Genomic DNA, 16413 nt, shown 5'->3' with positions numbered 1-16413 from the left:
CATTTTTGACAAAAAAATTCTCTATTTCAAGAAATTGAGCATAAATTCTAGCCAAAAACTCATTTCAAACAATTCAGCTACACTGCTTTATCTTTAAAGACTAAATCAATCGCGCTACCGATAACAATTTTAACATATTCAAGCAAATTAACGAAAATTCCATCAATAATAAGGAAAGTGTGAATAAAATCAACGGAATTTTGTCTCCTATTCATAAAAATTTCAACCTTGGTAAATTCCTTCAAGAACGAAAATCATAAAATCTTTTTATTTCTATTTTTTACGCCGGACGGGTTTTCTAATGCTACCAATGACAACACTCTACGATGATTATAACGATCGGTCAAAAATGAGTGAACAAAAAAATCCATTTGAGTATATAATTCCTCACCCACTAGAGTGGGTTGGAACAATAAACTCGACCAATGAAAAGGCAACTAGGGTATTTGGCTTGGCGTCCTAGTCGAGAAAAATTCATCTTGCAAGATTTTGCAAGATAAACCTTTTCTTTCAAAGAGGCAAATTATGATAAAAAAGTACACACAATGACCATAAGATGTCTATATTGGGTTTTTATAATATTTTTAATGAGATCATATTGTTGACTGAAAACTGAACCCTGAAATATTCTAAAAAATTTTGCTACAAAATAAACATGAAATAGCACAAAAATGCTCGAAACTCAAACTCATTTATTTCAAGTTTCAATATAATTTGGACAACTGAAACGAGTAAAAAAATTTTAGGGTAATATTAATTTTTTTTGAAAAATATAACAAAATTAATTAAAGTCGAGCGCCAATAAGTTTATGGGACAGTTTTTGCCCGGAATTGTAGATAAAGGAGCTGAATATTTTATAATTTCTTGGGTTTTGATCAAATTACCTGTTATTAAATTAAAGCTTTTTGCTCCTGGAGTGTTTCTACGAGAGATGTTGGAATAAACTCTAAAAGTGAACCAATCCGAATACATCTCGATTGCAAATGATTTTCAAGAATCCTGCATGGTAACCTTCCGTCTTTTACAAAATCTTGCAAGATTACCTTTAACTTGCAGAATCTTGTAGTCTTGCAAGATTGGCTTTTGTCTTGCACGATCTTGCAAGATAACCTCTTAGTGCAAGAACCTTGCAAGATCTTGCAAGATTAATCCTGAAGTCCAGCATTATTTGTTCACTTAATCCAGCATTATTTTTCACATTATTTTTTTCGAGCGATATGTGAAATTTTGAAAGTACTCCATCTCTTCCTCATTTGGTAGACAATTAAATAAAAACGTGGATGAGCGGGGTCGGAACATTATGTGGGAGCGTATATTACCGAGCAGCCTTGTCTATTATAAGAATCCACTAACACAGAATTTAGCATTCCATGCAGTGCGTTTATCTTCAGTATGGACATACTCTCTTCGGCACTTTAACCTGGGTGATATACGGACTCGTTTATTGCTGAGAAAAAATATATTTTTTTCATTGATATATCTTATTGTTTTATGTATTGTCATGTATGTTTGTGCAATACTTTCGTTATTGAAAATCTGCAGAGATCATCCATGCATATGGTCTGGGACAATATTTCGAGCGCACTTTAGTCTGGACAATGGTCTGGAACTCGTCTGGACAATGGTCTGGAACTTGTCTGATCAGGGGTCACTTCAGTCTGAAACTCGTCTGATCAGAGGCGGCTTCGAGCGCACTTCGAGCGCACACTCGTCTGATCAGAGTTCACTTCGGTCTGGGACGGTCTGATCAGAGGCGATTTCGAGCGCGACCTCAACCTGGGTTACCTTCTGGTATCGACTTGGGGGACGGACTTCATTTATGTCAATATTTATCGCCTTTACTTTTAAGTCTAATACTTCTACTAGAAGTGATGCCGTTTAAAAATTTATGCATTGATTTCAGTTTTTATAAAAATTATAATCTGGGAAAAACTGAAATCTGAACACATATTCATCCCTCAACACAAATGGAACCTCTGATGTCTTTATATCTGAGTAACCTGCAGTCGATGGCAACAACATATCCACATAATGCACTTGTGAGAGTCCATCCGAGATATCTGCAAATATTCTTCCATCTATTCCAGCAACAGATGCAAAGTAACAGTCACTCAGAGCCTCATTTCCGTCCACAATTTCAGAAGTATCAGAGGACAAGGTCAGTTGAATGCTGACGTCATCAGATGAGCCTAAAATGAATGATACGGCTCTCGTGGCGCCCATTATACAATTATTCGACGTCGTATATAATTCCCATATAAGGTCATATACGGTTTAAAAGATTTCCTTGGTTCAGTGCAAGGGCTGTACTGCATTTCCTGCTTATGGTAGTTTTGCTTCCTTTTTTTAAAATTTTTTATTGGGTTTTGCCCCCTAGTTTACCAAGCATATAGAGAATACCCCCCCCCCCCCGCAAACCAATTGATATACAATACAGGGGCATTTTTTTAGGGAGAGTTGTAACAGGGACAGATCCAAATTTTTGGCACTGTTTAAAGTAATTAAGTTGAATCTGACCTCCAATTCCGTGCCCAGTTTGAAATGCAGGCAAGTTTGCCATAATAATCGCATTCTCAGCTTTCAACTTCTCAATCTCCATCTCGTTGGTTTCAATCTTGGCCAACATCAGCTGAGTTTGTAGTGAACCTTGCGGACCACCCTCATCTGTTCCCACGATCGATGAATTTATAGAGGTGGAATTGATGATGTTAGCGGAGCCGGATCCAACATTTGCGGTTCCTGACAGAATTGCGACTTCGAGGGAATTTAGTTGATTTTCCAAATGGGCTAATTGAGCAGAGATGAGGGCATTGTTTATGTCAAAATCAGATTGAAGTTCACCCAGGTCGTATGTTGACTGACCTATATAATATTTGATATATAAAAGAGATACTAAACGGGAACTCTTTCAGAGTGACTATTCGATTGATTGGATTCAATATTAATACCTGTAACGGTGTATCGTAAAATAATCAGTTTCCAGTTTCATACGTATCAATTTGACACTGTAATTAACTGTTAATTGTTAAGACACTCACGTGCACATTTTAAAATGCCGAAAGTCTTCGGTGCCAGTAGTTAACATGCCAGAAATTACTACGTAGCCAACAGAAGTTGGCTTCCGCTGACATTCGTCATTTTAAAAATCGTGCGTTTCGTGTTTTAAGCATGGTTACGTGATTCTGCAGAAATCACTTCGAAATTCTATTCGCGGTTGTCGATAAGCACCAGAAGTTATCAATGTATCAATGTTGATTACCGCAGTTTAAAGCTCTGAAACTCTTACTTGAACTGGACGAGAACCGAAATTAACGAAAACATTTTGTGCAGAAGCTACCGCTATTTTGAAGCACGTTATAGCACAGAACATACATAATAATACATGCACATCTATTTATCTCTTTTCTGCTCTCCCAAACTTTCTTTTCCTTTTTTTTCTGCTAATTTTAGCCATAAGATTTACTTTAGATGGTGCACACTGCCCGTGTTGAGATCTTGTCCATTTTAAACAGATCAATTTTGCCCTTTTTTTGTCAAAACCGATTGGAGCCCTAATGATTTCTCAGGCAAGCTGTATAAAAACGCATTAAGGGCTGAACATAAACGTACAAAAGTCCGATGAACGCATGAAAATCTGAGCAACAACGCAAGAAAGTTTTGTGCGTTTTTTGTGCGTTCCATTTAAGTCTTTCCTGAATTTATGTCCAGATTTTGATGCGTTGAACAGACTTTTGAGCTTTCATGTTTACCATTTCGGGTTTTCATACATCCGTGGGTTCTACGAGGTCATGAATTCATGAATTTAAAACCTTCTTTGGCAACCTGAGGCACACAAAGAATTTGAAAACAAAAAGCATTTTTTTTTGCTATGGCGGGAAAAGTTATTAGTGTTAACTTACATTGGAAAAATTATTGGTGTTAACTTACGGGATGGGATATAAAGAATAAGTGAACTTCTAAAAAGCTTGAACTCTTTTATTAAAAATTCATTCAAAATGTTTGAAATCAACCTGAACGTATAATATCTCATCAAACATGTAAAAAGAGGAAATGAAAAAGAGCGACTAAGCTAGAAAACGGGAGACACTACTGAGAGACGAAGCAAGTGAGCGAGAGACCAAATGTGAGACAGCGAGAGAGTGAACGAAGGAAACTGATAGCGAGTGAGAGAGCGCAAGTACGAGGAGAGGGTAAGCAAGGAAAATTAAAGAGCCCAACAAGCATCCAACCCACTTTTATTTGGCTATTCATTAAAATTTTGAAAAATGGAAAAAAAACTTACGAAAACCTAATTCTGGCTTGTGGACAGGAAAGACTAACTCTTTTAATGCTGTACACTCCATTTACACTCGGGACCATTCATAAAACTGCAGTCCTTGCACCAAGAGAAAAATCAGTTTTTTTTGGAAACGATTTAAGCAATAACGTCCAAAATTCCGTATGGAAAACTAATGAAAACGTAAACAGAGAAATTAATACCTTGTTTTGGTATAAAGTTAGGCACAGTTTTACAGAAATTCACGCGCAGTTTTCTTTTAAAAAAGAAAAACACAAACTAAGAAACAACATTGAGGAAACTCGAATGAGATAACACTTATTGGCAATTTTTTCCTTTTCCAAAAGACTTTAACGAGCGAAATTACTGATAAACGTTTGCTATTAACATTGTGAAAGATCAAACTACAATGCTGGATTGAAATTGTCCTGATGAAAAACAACCAAAAAGTTCAAGAAAGAGTAAAAGAATAAATGATAGGTTCGATCAAGAGAGATTAAAAAAACAAGACAGTTGAAATATGACTTCAGAAAAAATTGTAGCTACCCAAAAAACGTTCCAATTTATTAGACAGGAAAAGGGGAGGATAAAACTATGTTTTATATATCTAATCAGTATTCAGAATAAAAAACAGATCAAAGAGACAAACAGTTTTCTAACAGAACTACAGGGTTGGTGGACTATTTTTACAATTCATATTGTAATCAGGAGAAAAAGAGGTTGAAATTGCAAAAAAAATGTCCAGCATAAAAATTGGGATCTTCTCCGTATGTGCTCTCCCCCAGTACGTTATGCGCCCCCAGTTACAGAGCACATGCCATTACATAGTAAATTATCATGTAAAAATAAGGCATGTGCGTCTGGGAGTGCAAATAATATGCGCCCACTAAGCTGGGGGCACAAACGGAGAAGATCTAAAATTTGATATAGGAAATTAAAATTAAGTCGTGGAACTGTCAGGCGTTGAACGCACAAGGTCTGCACAAGAAGGTCTGGACATGAGTGCACAATTACACGAAAAACAAAATTATTCTGATCATATTTGATTTATGGTTGCAGACAAATTTCTTGAGCACATAGAGGTCTAAACATGAGCTTACAAAATTCTGGTGAACTTTGCATGAAGCACTGAATTTTTTGATGTACGGATGTGAACGCAGGAAGGCCTAGTGAAAGCAGGAAATTTAGGTGAATGCACAAAAGTTTGAACATGAAAGCATGAAAGTGCGGTAAAATCTCAAAAATCTGAACAGGAACGCACAAAAAGTTTGTTTTTGAATGCATAAAAGTCTGGCCGGGGTAGGGGGGCTCTTGTGGGACACCAGAACATGACCTATCGAAGCTTCGGCGCCACTATGGACCTGATCAGAGTGGGTTTGGATCTTTGCCCTGGTTGAGAGGTTGACTTATGAAAAGGTCATAATCGACTTATTCTAGCAATGGAAAAAGCGTGTGTCAATGCATGGAAAGAAATTGTGTCAAATTTACGTATGGTCTTGACCATCATGCAATTAAGGCAGCGAAGTTTTGTTCATTTGGTCACGGGCCGAGGTCCCAGACCGAAAGCCGATATTTCCAGACCGAAATGAACGCACAAGGGGAGTATCGTATGAACGCACGATAGTCTGGACATAAGCAACTTCAAAAGCACAAAAATCTGGACATAGACAATTCTGAACGAACGAAAGTATGGAAATTATGGATATGGAGCGCTAAAAAGTTTTTTGAAAGGAAACAAGAATGTCAAAAACTGGTGAGTCCATGTTTGTCGAAACACTCTTACTAGAGTGCTCACTCAAGTGAAAGTTTTCTACCAAGACAACCTCAACTCTCTTGAGTTCAAAAGTTACAAAACATCAAACGCAGGAAAGTTCGCATCCAACATTTTGCTTACTTTGTTTTAGACAATTTCGCACCTAGAATTATAAACCCTTGCTGAAGTTGCAAACCAAATCATGCTTTTATAACTGGGTTGCAGGCAACCCCTTCAGCCAATACTTTCATCGAGCATCTTTTATTTAATGAAATGTAACAACTGCTAGGACAATTCATCACAACCAACTCCCTAATATATCTATACTTGAAAAGAATACATTATAAAAACGTTGTCTGAACCTGAATGAACGACAGTCTGGACATACCCATTTTTGAAAGCACAAAATTCTGGACAAAGGTGTTTTTGAACGCGCTATACTTCGGGCATGAACGCACAAATGAGCGCACGAATTTTTATTTAGAACGCACTAAAGTCTGGTCATATAAGATTTTGAACGCCCGAAAGTCTGAAGATACGCCTTTTTGAACGCACAAAAGTCTGGACATAGGTGTTTTTGAACGCACAATAGTCTGGACATGAACGCACAAATAAGCGCACTAATTTTAATTTCGAACGCACAAAAGTCTGCTGGTCATATAAGATTTTGAACGCACGAAAGTCTGCACATAGGGTGTTTTGAACGCATGAAGAACGCGCAAATATTTTTGAACGCACGAAAGTCTGGATATAGTTACTTTCCGTCTGGGGCCGTCTGGATATATAAATTTTCGGTCTGGGACCTCAAACTGGGAAAAGTTTGAACATGAAAGCTTGAAAGTCTGGTGAAATCTCAAAACTCTGAACAAGAACGCACGAAAAGTTTGTTTCTGAATGCACGAAAGTCTGGCCGGGGGAACGGGGGGGGGGGGGGGGGGGTGAGGGGGCTCTGATGCGACCCCAGAGCACTATCTAACGAAGCTTCGGTACCACTATGGAACTGATCAGAGTGGGTTTGGGTCTTTGCGCTGGTTGAGAGGTTGACTTATGAAAAGGTCATAATCGACTTTTTCTAGCTATGGAAAGAGCGTGTGTCGATGTATGAAAAGAATTTGTGTCAAATTTTCTTCTGGTCTTGACCATCATGTAATTAAGGTAGGGAAGTTTTTTCATTTGATGGACATCCCAAAAGTTTTGGGTTATGGACCTGATCTTGTGATGAATTTATAGCGCTTAATTTCATTAATTAACAAACTGAAAGACTCTCGAACGATTGAAAGAGTATAATTTTTTAGCGTACCTTGGACATTTTGAATGGCTGAGAACTGGTTCTGAATATTTGTAGTAATGGAGACCAGATAGTTAATATCAGAAATGTGTTGCTGAGTCAGTGCAGTGGTCAGCCCCTCCAAATCAGCCAAGCGTGCTTAAACATTAAGCATACGATGTTGACATATTTTTGTTTTTGGATCAAAATATCCGGCAAAATTACAAGCATTTTCGTGGAAATGAGGTCTTACGAAAAATTATTGCAGAAATTATGCAAGATTTTTATATCAAAATAATGAAATTATGACTTTCAGTCACAAGGCATTCTCTGATCACTGTTGATGATGAACTTTTTTCTAATATTTGTTGCTAAAAGTGAGTTATCAAATTTACAAAGACTAATAAAGAATAAACCATTATGAAATCAAAGGCAGTTATTTACAGATCGATGAATAATTGCAACGCGAGCAGAATTGAAGATTGGGTAACTCAAATTTTGCATTTAAGTGGCTAATATGGATTAAAGCAAGAAAACTTGTTACTGTGCGTACGCTCATAATGTTCCGACCCCGCTCATTCACATTCTTGAATTAGTTGGCTACCACATGATGAAATTAACAAGTAATGGAATACATTATTGCCACGATGGAGGGCCGATGAAAGTTGTTGATAGGACTACTACTAGAAAGGACCTGATACTACTAGAAAGTCACCTGATAGGACTACTAGAAAGGACAATAAAAAAATCAAGCTGCAAACATTATTTAAGGCCAAATCTCGATGTCGATATTAAAAAAAATCATAACGAAATCAAAATTGCATCAGATAAAACCTAAACAAAACAATATAACTTATACTTCACTAAAAAAAGATTGTCTTGTCCTCATCACAACTTGTTAACAGGTTGTCAAAAAAGAAGTGCGAAATTCAAAATTACGTTTCTATTTTTGAAAACAATTAATTTCACAGTTATTAATGTCATTAGATATCAACTGAAGTCATTAAAATGTTCATTCATCTCTCCATAAGAAGCATTTGAGGCATTTTATTATCCAATTAATAATTGCGCAATCTTTCAAAGCCAATGGGGTTTACGATTATTATTATAAAGTACAAAGAAAACAAAAATCCTTTAAATTTAAAAAATATAAAAGAAATCTCAAACATTTTATGAAGTCTCGTAGTAACAGTAGCAACAAAGCCAAGAAACAAACATTTGAAGCTAAAACCGTCATAAAGAAAAATTTTTAGCTCACTGGAAATGAGTTGTGACCTGTGTATACAGAGAATGAGCCACAAATCGATCGAAAGCTGCTTTAAAAAAAGTCGAAGCTCAAAAACCCAAATAGGTTTTAAAACAAATACTTTCAGAAGACATGACAAACTAAAGATTACAATATGAAGCAATGTAATAATTTGAAACGTTTCAGAAAGCTAATAGGGCTTGTTATTAAAGAGACTAAGTTATGACCCCATAAAATAACAACAAATACATAAATAAGACAAAACTTCAAACAGTTTTACGACATCACAAAGTTCAAGGCACTATAAATATAATATTTTACCTAAAACAACTGTAAATCACAACTTTCTCCTCATCTTAGCATCAACGAGTTGTCCTTATAAAGGGACTACATAGACATGGAAACAAAAAGAAACCCAAAAACTGAACAGTACAGTAATCCCCAAAAAAATTGTGAAACTGAATGGTCGAAGCAATCAGTCACAACATATAACCAAGCGCGAAAAAATTACTTGAATTATCAAAAGTAATTAAGACCTCTAATTAATGAGATTGAACTACTTGGAAAGTAGAAGACAGAAAGGAGAGCAAAAAAGTTTTTTAGGGAAGACAAAATGGAGACAGTCTTTTATTTGATCCTAAATTGAAAATCATTAAAACAAACATTTATAAACTGAAAAATTTAAACTAAGTTAATTTATGCGTCCTGGAGAAGCAATTCAGAGCTCACGTTATCAGGTATATGTACTAAAACAAAAAAAGAAAGACAAACATAGGCAAAAACAAAGTAATCTATAAATTTTGCGAGATAAATGTGTCTCAGACAACAAGCATAAATTTTTTCAACAAAAACAGGTAACATATCCAGATGCGAATTTTCCCAACAATGTGCATTTTGCCTACTCTGCTGTACTTCAATTGTATTTGTCAATAATGTGAAAAATCAACAAGGAATCAAACGAAATCATAAAAAATGCAATTATGCTTAAAAATAAAAGATTGAAAACGCGTAGTATCAAAACAAAGAAACCATTAGTTGAACAAAAAAGACCTTACCGACATTAATTTAAAACTCACAGCAAGTTGCCTTCTACATGTTTCACTGATTTTTTCTTGAAACAAATATATTCATAATGATAGCAGACATTAGACAACCAGTGAAAGAATTGTAGAGGTTCACATAGACCTCATAAAAGCTAACTGAATCTTTTTGGGGACACTTAGTCATTGGGCTACAAAAAGTATAATAAACTCAGTCGGTCAGAGCCATAAAAACCACGAGCTTAACTCAGAAACCATTATATAATCTCGTTGGGACTTGTTTATTGTGAATAGAACATGTCGAAAATTGAGACCTGATTTGGAATTCGCGTCAGTAATTTACATAAAATCATTTACATTTAAATATTTAAAAAATAGTGCGGGCCCCATTATAATCTAAAAAGTTATTTATCGTAAGGATTCTTGGTGAGATCAAGATCAACCCAGATATTGCTGCGCGTCTAACGAAACACTCAATTGTTCAAATGGTTGCGAAATAGATAATTTTTCACAGTGTGTCAATATTAAATAGTTCATTTGTTACAATTATCGAGTTTAAATTTGAACAAAAATGACAAAATTTTAATTTCAGAAGACTCTTGAAGCCAACGCAAATACAACAACTTTCTTTTGAGCTTAGGAAGAAAATGGGTGTTTAAGGTGTCTACTTCCACCAGCAAACTTAGAGCAAGTGGGTTAAAAAAAAGCAAATTTGGTCCCATTTTGGACGAAATAAGTAGGAATTTTGAAAAATTTAGCATAAGCTCTAGCCAAAAAACCCGGATCGAACAATTCAGCAACCCTCCCCTAACTTATGAGATAAAATAAATAACATTACAGTTATTAATTTTTTCTTATCTCAACAAATTTAACGAAAAGTTTGACAAAATACCAAAATGTGAATAAAAACAGCTGAATTACGTCTAATATTCACAAAACTTCAAACCTCGATAACTCCCTATAAAAAACCAAAATCGAAAAAATCTTTTTAATTCCATTTTTTTACGCTGGATGGGCTTCCTAATGATACCATTCACAACTCTCTACGATGATTATATCGGACCGCCAAAATTGTCTTAACAAAAAAACCCATTTGAGTATATAGTTCCTCCCCCACTAAAGTAGGTCAGAACAAATATTTTTGCATCACTTGCCTAGCGATTATATATTCCGCGGAACAATTTATTGGCTTATTTTTCAAATTTTAGTTGATTAAAACATAATACATGATCTACATAAGCATCTCAGATTTGTTCCTCCCGTATCGAATTCACTGCTTCACTGGGAGAAGCTTCTGATGAAAAAAAAAACGTTAATTAAATGCGAATGAAATGACATACATTGTTGCAGGTCCCTAGTACAAACAAACAATAAAAAATTTAGTTCTTAAACTCCAACCGAATATAATTTTCTGTGGTGAACAGAAAAAAACAGTACCGGACAAAACAATCCCTAATAGCAAAATGTTCCCAGACAAAACGGTCTCAACTAAACAGAGTTAAGCATATGCACGCCAAATAAGAGAAAATTACTTAGGTTATTCATATGATTGTGTGTCATTGAAAACGTGTTAAGCTGATTACAACTTAGATTTGCTAATTTAAACATTTTGTTGAAACAAATTTTAGGACTGTTCTTAATTCATATCAATTTAAAAAGAAGATTTGTTCATAGACTTGTTAATTGTTTGTAGACTATTTTTACAATTGCTCCGACATTTATTCGGATTATTTTGTCTGCTTTTATGTAACTTTTGTCTGGGACTCTTTTGTCTGGGTATAAGTGTGCAATTTGTTATTGTCTTGCCTGTACTGTTTTGTGTGGGACTGTTCTGTCCGGAAACTTTTGCGCATTCCTGTTAGCTCCACACCTAACTAACTTCCCCTTAAACTTGTTAACCAAATTAAAGTATTCTTTTGAATGGCAAGTTTTTATTGCTTCTTCCTAATATTCATAACTTCGCTGTCCATTTGATGAAGAGTTCAAAACAGAACTTGTTTTAAAAATAATGAATTAGTGTGCTTGTACCATGCAACTGCATTTGAGAATATTTCCGGAAAAACATTCTAATTTACTGCTGAGCTCACAGAAAGGAAAACCTTAAACTTGTAAATACAGTACCCGGTTCAAATTTTAAGGCATCTGTTTTAAAAATCAAAAAGGTGCACAAAAAGCTTCTAAGCATTGATCATCTAAAGTTTTAACGGGAAAGGAAACCTACTGAAAGTTTGAACATATTTCTAAAATTTATTATATATCGCTTCTTATACTCCATTTTTCATGCGTCCTTCATCTAAACCGATTTTTGGAATTACGATTCTTGAGCAAAGTTGATAAGAAGGGGGATTTTTATTTGCGTATTTTCAAACAAAAACAATTAGTCGCGAATTACTAGAAAATTATGTCTACATTGGGTCACATGAAAAAATCTACGGGTATATATCTTGTTTTGATGACCTAGACAATTATATCTTTGCATTTTGTCTGGAACCGGAAATCCTGCAAGACTACATATAAAAAACTTTATTAAAAAGTTATCGAAGATGTTGATGTTTTCAAGTCAGTTGTACTATCTCATCTTTCTCTACGTGGAGTATTCCTTTAAACTCTTACAGCAAAAACGTAAACCGCATAAATAGGCAAAATAACTTGGGAATAAAAGTTTGTTATTTTCGATAAAAATTTGACCACTCCACTCACTCCACTGATTTTCTTATGAAGGTTTGTATTTTGCCAGCCGAACTGCTTATCTCAAGAGTTAGCTTAATGAAACGACAAACAGATATAAGACACTGGGAAACATCTAAAAATCTTAAAATGTTTACTAGTCACTAAGACGCTAGACAGAACAAGAGATCAAATCAAATTATATTAAAAAGACAACGAAAACGAAGTGGAGTAACAAATTTTTAATCTTAAAAAGCGTTCAAAAATCGCGTTCCAAGCGGTTTTTTTTCACTAGTAAAATTAGCTATTGTACTAACAATTAACCGATATTCTTTAGAAGCTATCGAATTTGGGCATCTCTTGTAACGAGTTTTTTTCTCAAAGCCTGTTCTTATCAAGCAACTTGCTCAGCTTTTCTTATGCAAATTTCACATTAAGTTGTACTCTCTCATTCGCCATACATAGTGTGAGAGGTCACTTGGGTGTAGGGTGTGAATGTCGCAACCCGGGTTAAATTTTTCTCGGCAGTTTAAATATCATACCGGAAAAGGCTACCTAAGTTTAGATAAATCTACGTGAATTTTGCTTGTATTTTGAGGTAAATTTACCTGTAAAAAGGAGTTACGTTAAATTTACATGCAGTAAATTTATCCTTGCAGTTAGCTGAACTTACCAGCAGCTGATAGCGCAAAGCAATGACAAATGTTTCTATCGAATGATTATTATAATATCTGTTTGTGAGTTCAAGTCAAACTCACTTCAGTATACAGCATTTTTTTGGTTTTGCTTTTTTGACAAAAGTTCCAATCGACAATTGGAGGTTTTCGAATACAATACCAATTCTGTTCACGTTAGGTGACAATTAGATTTTAACAGACTCTGAACTATTTTCCTCTGAATAATCAAAATCATCCCTTCTTGTTTATCTCAGTTGAATTGCTAATGATAAATGTATTGTTTTTTTTTGTTTGTTGTTTGTTTGTTGTTTGTTTGTTTTTGTTTACATTCTTTTGTCAGTCCACATTGAGAATATGAAGAACTGATTAGACGCCAGAACACCAATCATAATAAACATCAGAAGTAATCTGAGCAGAGCGGCCAATTTGTTATTTGTTTTCTCATGTGACGAAGAGGAGTTATTCTTGTTTGTCATCCTTGCAGAAACTGCCGTGCCTGAAAGCAACCAATGAGATTTAATGTGAAGAGTAAATCAAATCTAAATTCGATACATCCTTGATGATAGTTTTAGCGTCGCAATTTTTCGCACCAATTTGTACCATTCATTTGTCATCTCAGTGGTTATGTTTTGGTTACTAGTTGCTAGTTACTTAATTAAATTGTTACGTTTTGGGGATCTTTTCAGTTTGGATCCGCAATACGTTATGCACCCTCCAGTTACAGAGCACAAGCCATTACAACGTAAATCAATATGTAAAAAATGGCACGTGGGTCTGGTGGGTGCAAATAATATGCGCCAACTAAGCTGGGGGCACAAAAGGAAAAGATCCCGTTTTGGTTATTCATTAATTCGGCTAAATGATTTCATATAAATCTCAAAGTTAAAACAAAACTGTTTTCTTAAAAGATCAAAAAGAGCGACATCAAACGTGTGGACAAGAGTGATGAGATCAAAGGATTAGAATGAATAGCGTTGTCTTCAATTCACGCACAGATAGAGTGCGAAAACTAACGTTGTATATACCAGCGTTTGAGTTTGTCAGACTTTTTTGTTTGAGGGTGATCACAGTGATCATGCTGAGTATATATACTCAGTACCATCTGGTCTTAGTCGTGTAATCCCAGGTTGAGGTCCTCGTTCAAAAGTCCTTATGAAAATACCCATCCAGACTATTTTTGCTTATGAAAATACCCAGGCAGACCAAAAATGCCTATGATCCAGACTTTGCCTCGTTCAAAATTTTGGTGCGTTTATGTGCTCGTTCAAGAACTCTTATGAAAAGACCCGTACAGACCAAAATGCGATAAGATCCAGACTTTGGCTCGTTCGATTTATGAAAAGACTCAGAAAGATCGAAAAAGTTTATGATCCAGACTTTGGCTCGTTCAATTTATGAAAAGACAGGAGCTAAGACATACCGACAAAAATGGCGTACGAAACGTCGCTATTTGTTGATTTCATCGGTTTTGCTTGTATGAAGCGTGGGTTTTTTTTCGGTTTCGTAGAAGTAATCCGTATTGGTTGTGAGAAGCGTCGGATAATCGAAATTGCCAGTTTCAAATTGCCAGTTGTAATAAAGTCATCGTCCTATCATCGTAGTAGTAGCAGTAGTAGTAGTAGTAGTAGTAGTAGTAGTAGTAGTAGTAGTAGTAGTAGTAGTAGTAGTAGTAGTAGTAGTAGTAGTAGTAGTAGTAGTAGTAGTAGTAGTAGTAGTAGTAGTAAGTGCAGAGCTTCGCGGACAGAGGCAACTTAAAGGAGGTTTTTGGGGCATCACAGCAGATTTGCCGAATCTGGAGGCCCCAGTTGACCAAATTAGTTTCAAGCACTGGCGTCAACTTACGGACGAAAGAGGAACGACTTGAACGCTGGACGGAACATTTTAGTCAACTCCTGAATCCCTCAACATTCAGTTGCAGTACGAGATTGGATCCCGAAGAAGCAGTCTTTAAGATGTCAGAACTGTCAGCGGCAATTCAGTACAGTTACCGGACGCAAAGTGCACCAAACAAGATTCTGCAAAGCCGGTTTGTCAAAGAATGTCGTCGACAAGTCAAAGTTCGAGCAACTAGAGGCGAGCCTCACCTGTGACAAGTGTGAAAGGAAGTTCAAAACAGTCAATGGCCGAAAAGTTCACCAATCGAGATACTGTGGCAAACCTAAAGCAGCTGCCACACGCGTGTTTTCCTGCAAAGTACAAGATGTTATCGGAAACGAGTTTGAAAACATAGAAGCGTTCAAGTATCTCGGATCATATGTCAGCCTCAAGCATGGAGACCTCCAGGAAGTCAATTGCAAACTTGCAGAAGGTAGACAACGGTTTGCTAACTTCCAAAATCTCTGGAAGAGCAAGCAGCTCAGCGTGCACCTCAAGTGCAATTTGTACAAAGCACTCGTTTTATCAGCCGTGCTGTACAGCTCAGAGACTTGGACTCTTTCGAAATTAATGGAGAGAAAACTTGAGAGTTTCCACTGTGGTTGTCTTCGGAGAATTCTACGTGTGTCATATCTGGAGAAAGCAACGAACGATGAAATTATGTCAAGATCGCGAATGCCCCAACTATCCACGATGATCATGCTCAAACGGATAAAATGGTACGGTCACATCCAGAGAATGGAACCAGGAAGATTAGCCCGCAGTGCCTTCGATTGGGACCCCCCCGATCAATACGCCCATGCCAGACGCGCTCCTGGGGGGCAACGGAAAACGTGGATGAGTCAAATCGAAGGAGACTGTGTACGAAACAAAGTATCGTTCACCAGATTGCAGGAGAAAGCAGCAACCGGGTCAAAGAATGCCTTCAACAATTTCGTCGTACAGCACTTCACAGAATAACCAAACAAATAACTCTTCTTGTTTTGTTTGTATTTGTATTTGTATTTGTTGCCAACCGTGCCTTTATTTCATATTTGGAATTAAAGTGTTGAAACAGTAGTAGTAGTAGTAGTAGTAGTAGTAGTAGTAGTAGTAGTAGTAGTAGTAGTAGTAGTAGTAATAGTAGTAGTAGTAGTAGTAGTAGTAGTAGTAGTAGTAGTAGTAGTAGTAGTAGTAGTAGTAGTAGTAGTAGTAGTAGTAGTAGTAGTAGTAGTAGTAGTAGTAGTAGTAGTAGTAGTTGTAGTAGTAGTAGTAGTAGTAGTAGTAGTAGTAGTAGTAGTAGTAGTAGTAGTAGTAGTAGTAGTAGTAGTAGTAGTAGTAGTAGTAGTAGTAGTAGTAGTAGTAGTAGTAGTAGTAGTAGTAGTAGGTAGTTGTAGTCGTAGCGGTGGTTGAAATTGGAACGATTTCACCCCAATTTTAACCATGGCCTCGGGCGATCTTATGCACAATTTCGATTTGCCCATTTCGGAATTAAAAACACTTTGCACTGTTTCGACCCAAATGTCTCTTTTTCGACTTCAATTTTGTTGTACAATTTCCACTTCGCAGACATTCCCTTTTTGACCAAGTACTACCTATTTAGTCAAAAAAGAGCAATACGGCCAACTGATA

General features: G+C 36.1%; 1 protein-coding gene across 1 annotated transcript in view; it reads right to left on the bottom strand.

Moving 5' to 3' along the window:
• Window positions 1–16413, bottom strand: part of LOC142351655 (uncharacterized) — a 117121-nt gene that overhangs the window by 7136 nt on the left and 93572 nt on the right. The window contains exons 7-11 of the mRNA XM_075403796.1: window positions 13255–13423; window positions 10924–10937; window positions 7331–7456; window positions 2519–2863; window positions 2002–2190 (exon numbers count right to left, since the gene is read on the bottom strand). Of these exons, the coding sequence (XP_075259911.1) occupies window positions 2002–2190; window positions 2519–2863; window positions 7331–7456; window positions 10924–10937; window positions 13255–13423 (843 nt within the window). The remainder of the gene's footprint in view (window positions 1–2001; window positions 2191–2518; window positions 2864–7330; window positions 7457–10923; window positions 10938–13254; window positions 13424–16413) is intronic.

Source organism: Convolutriloba macropyga, chromosome 13 (assembly GCF_964194025.1).
Source record: "Convolutriloba macropyga chromosome 13, txConMacr16.3, whole genome shotgun sequence".
Taxonomy (NCBI): Eukaryota; Metazoa; Xenacoelomorpha; order Acoela; family Convolutidae; genus Convolutriloba; species Convolutriloba macropyga.
The sequence above is the reverse complement of the archived record's forward strand: the minus strand, read 5'-3'. Positions and strand labels throughout refer to the sequence as shown.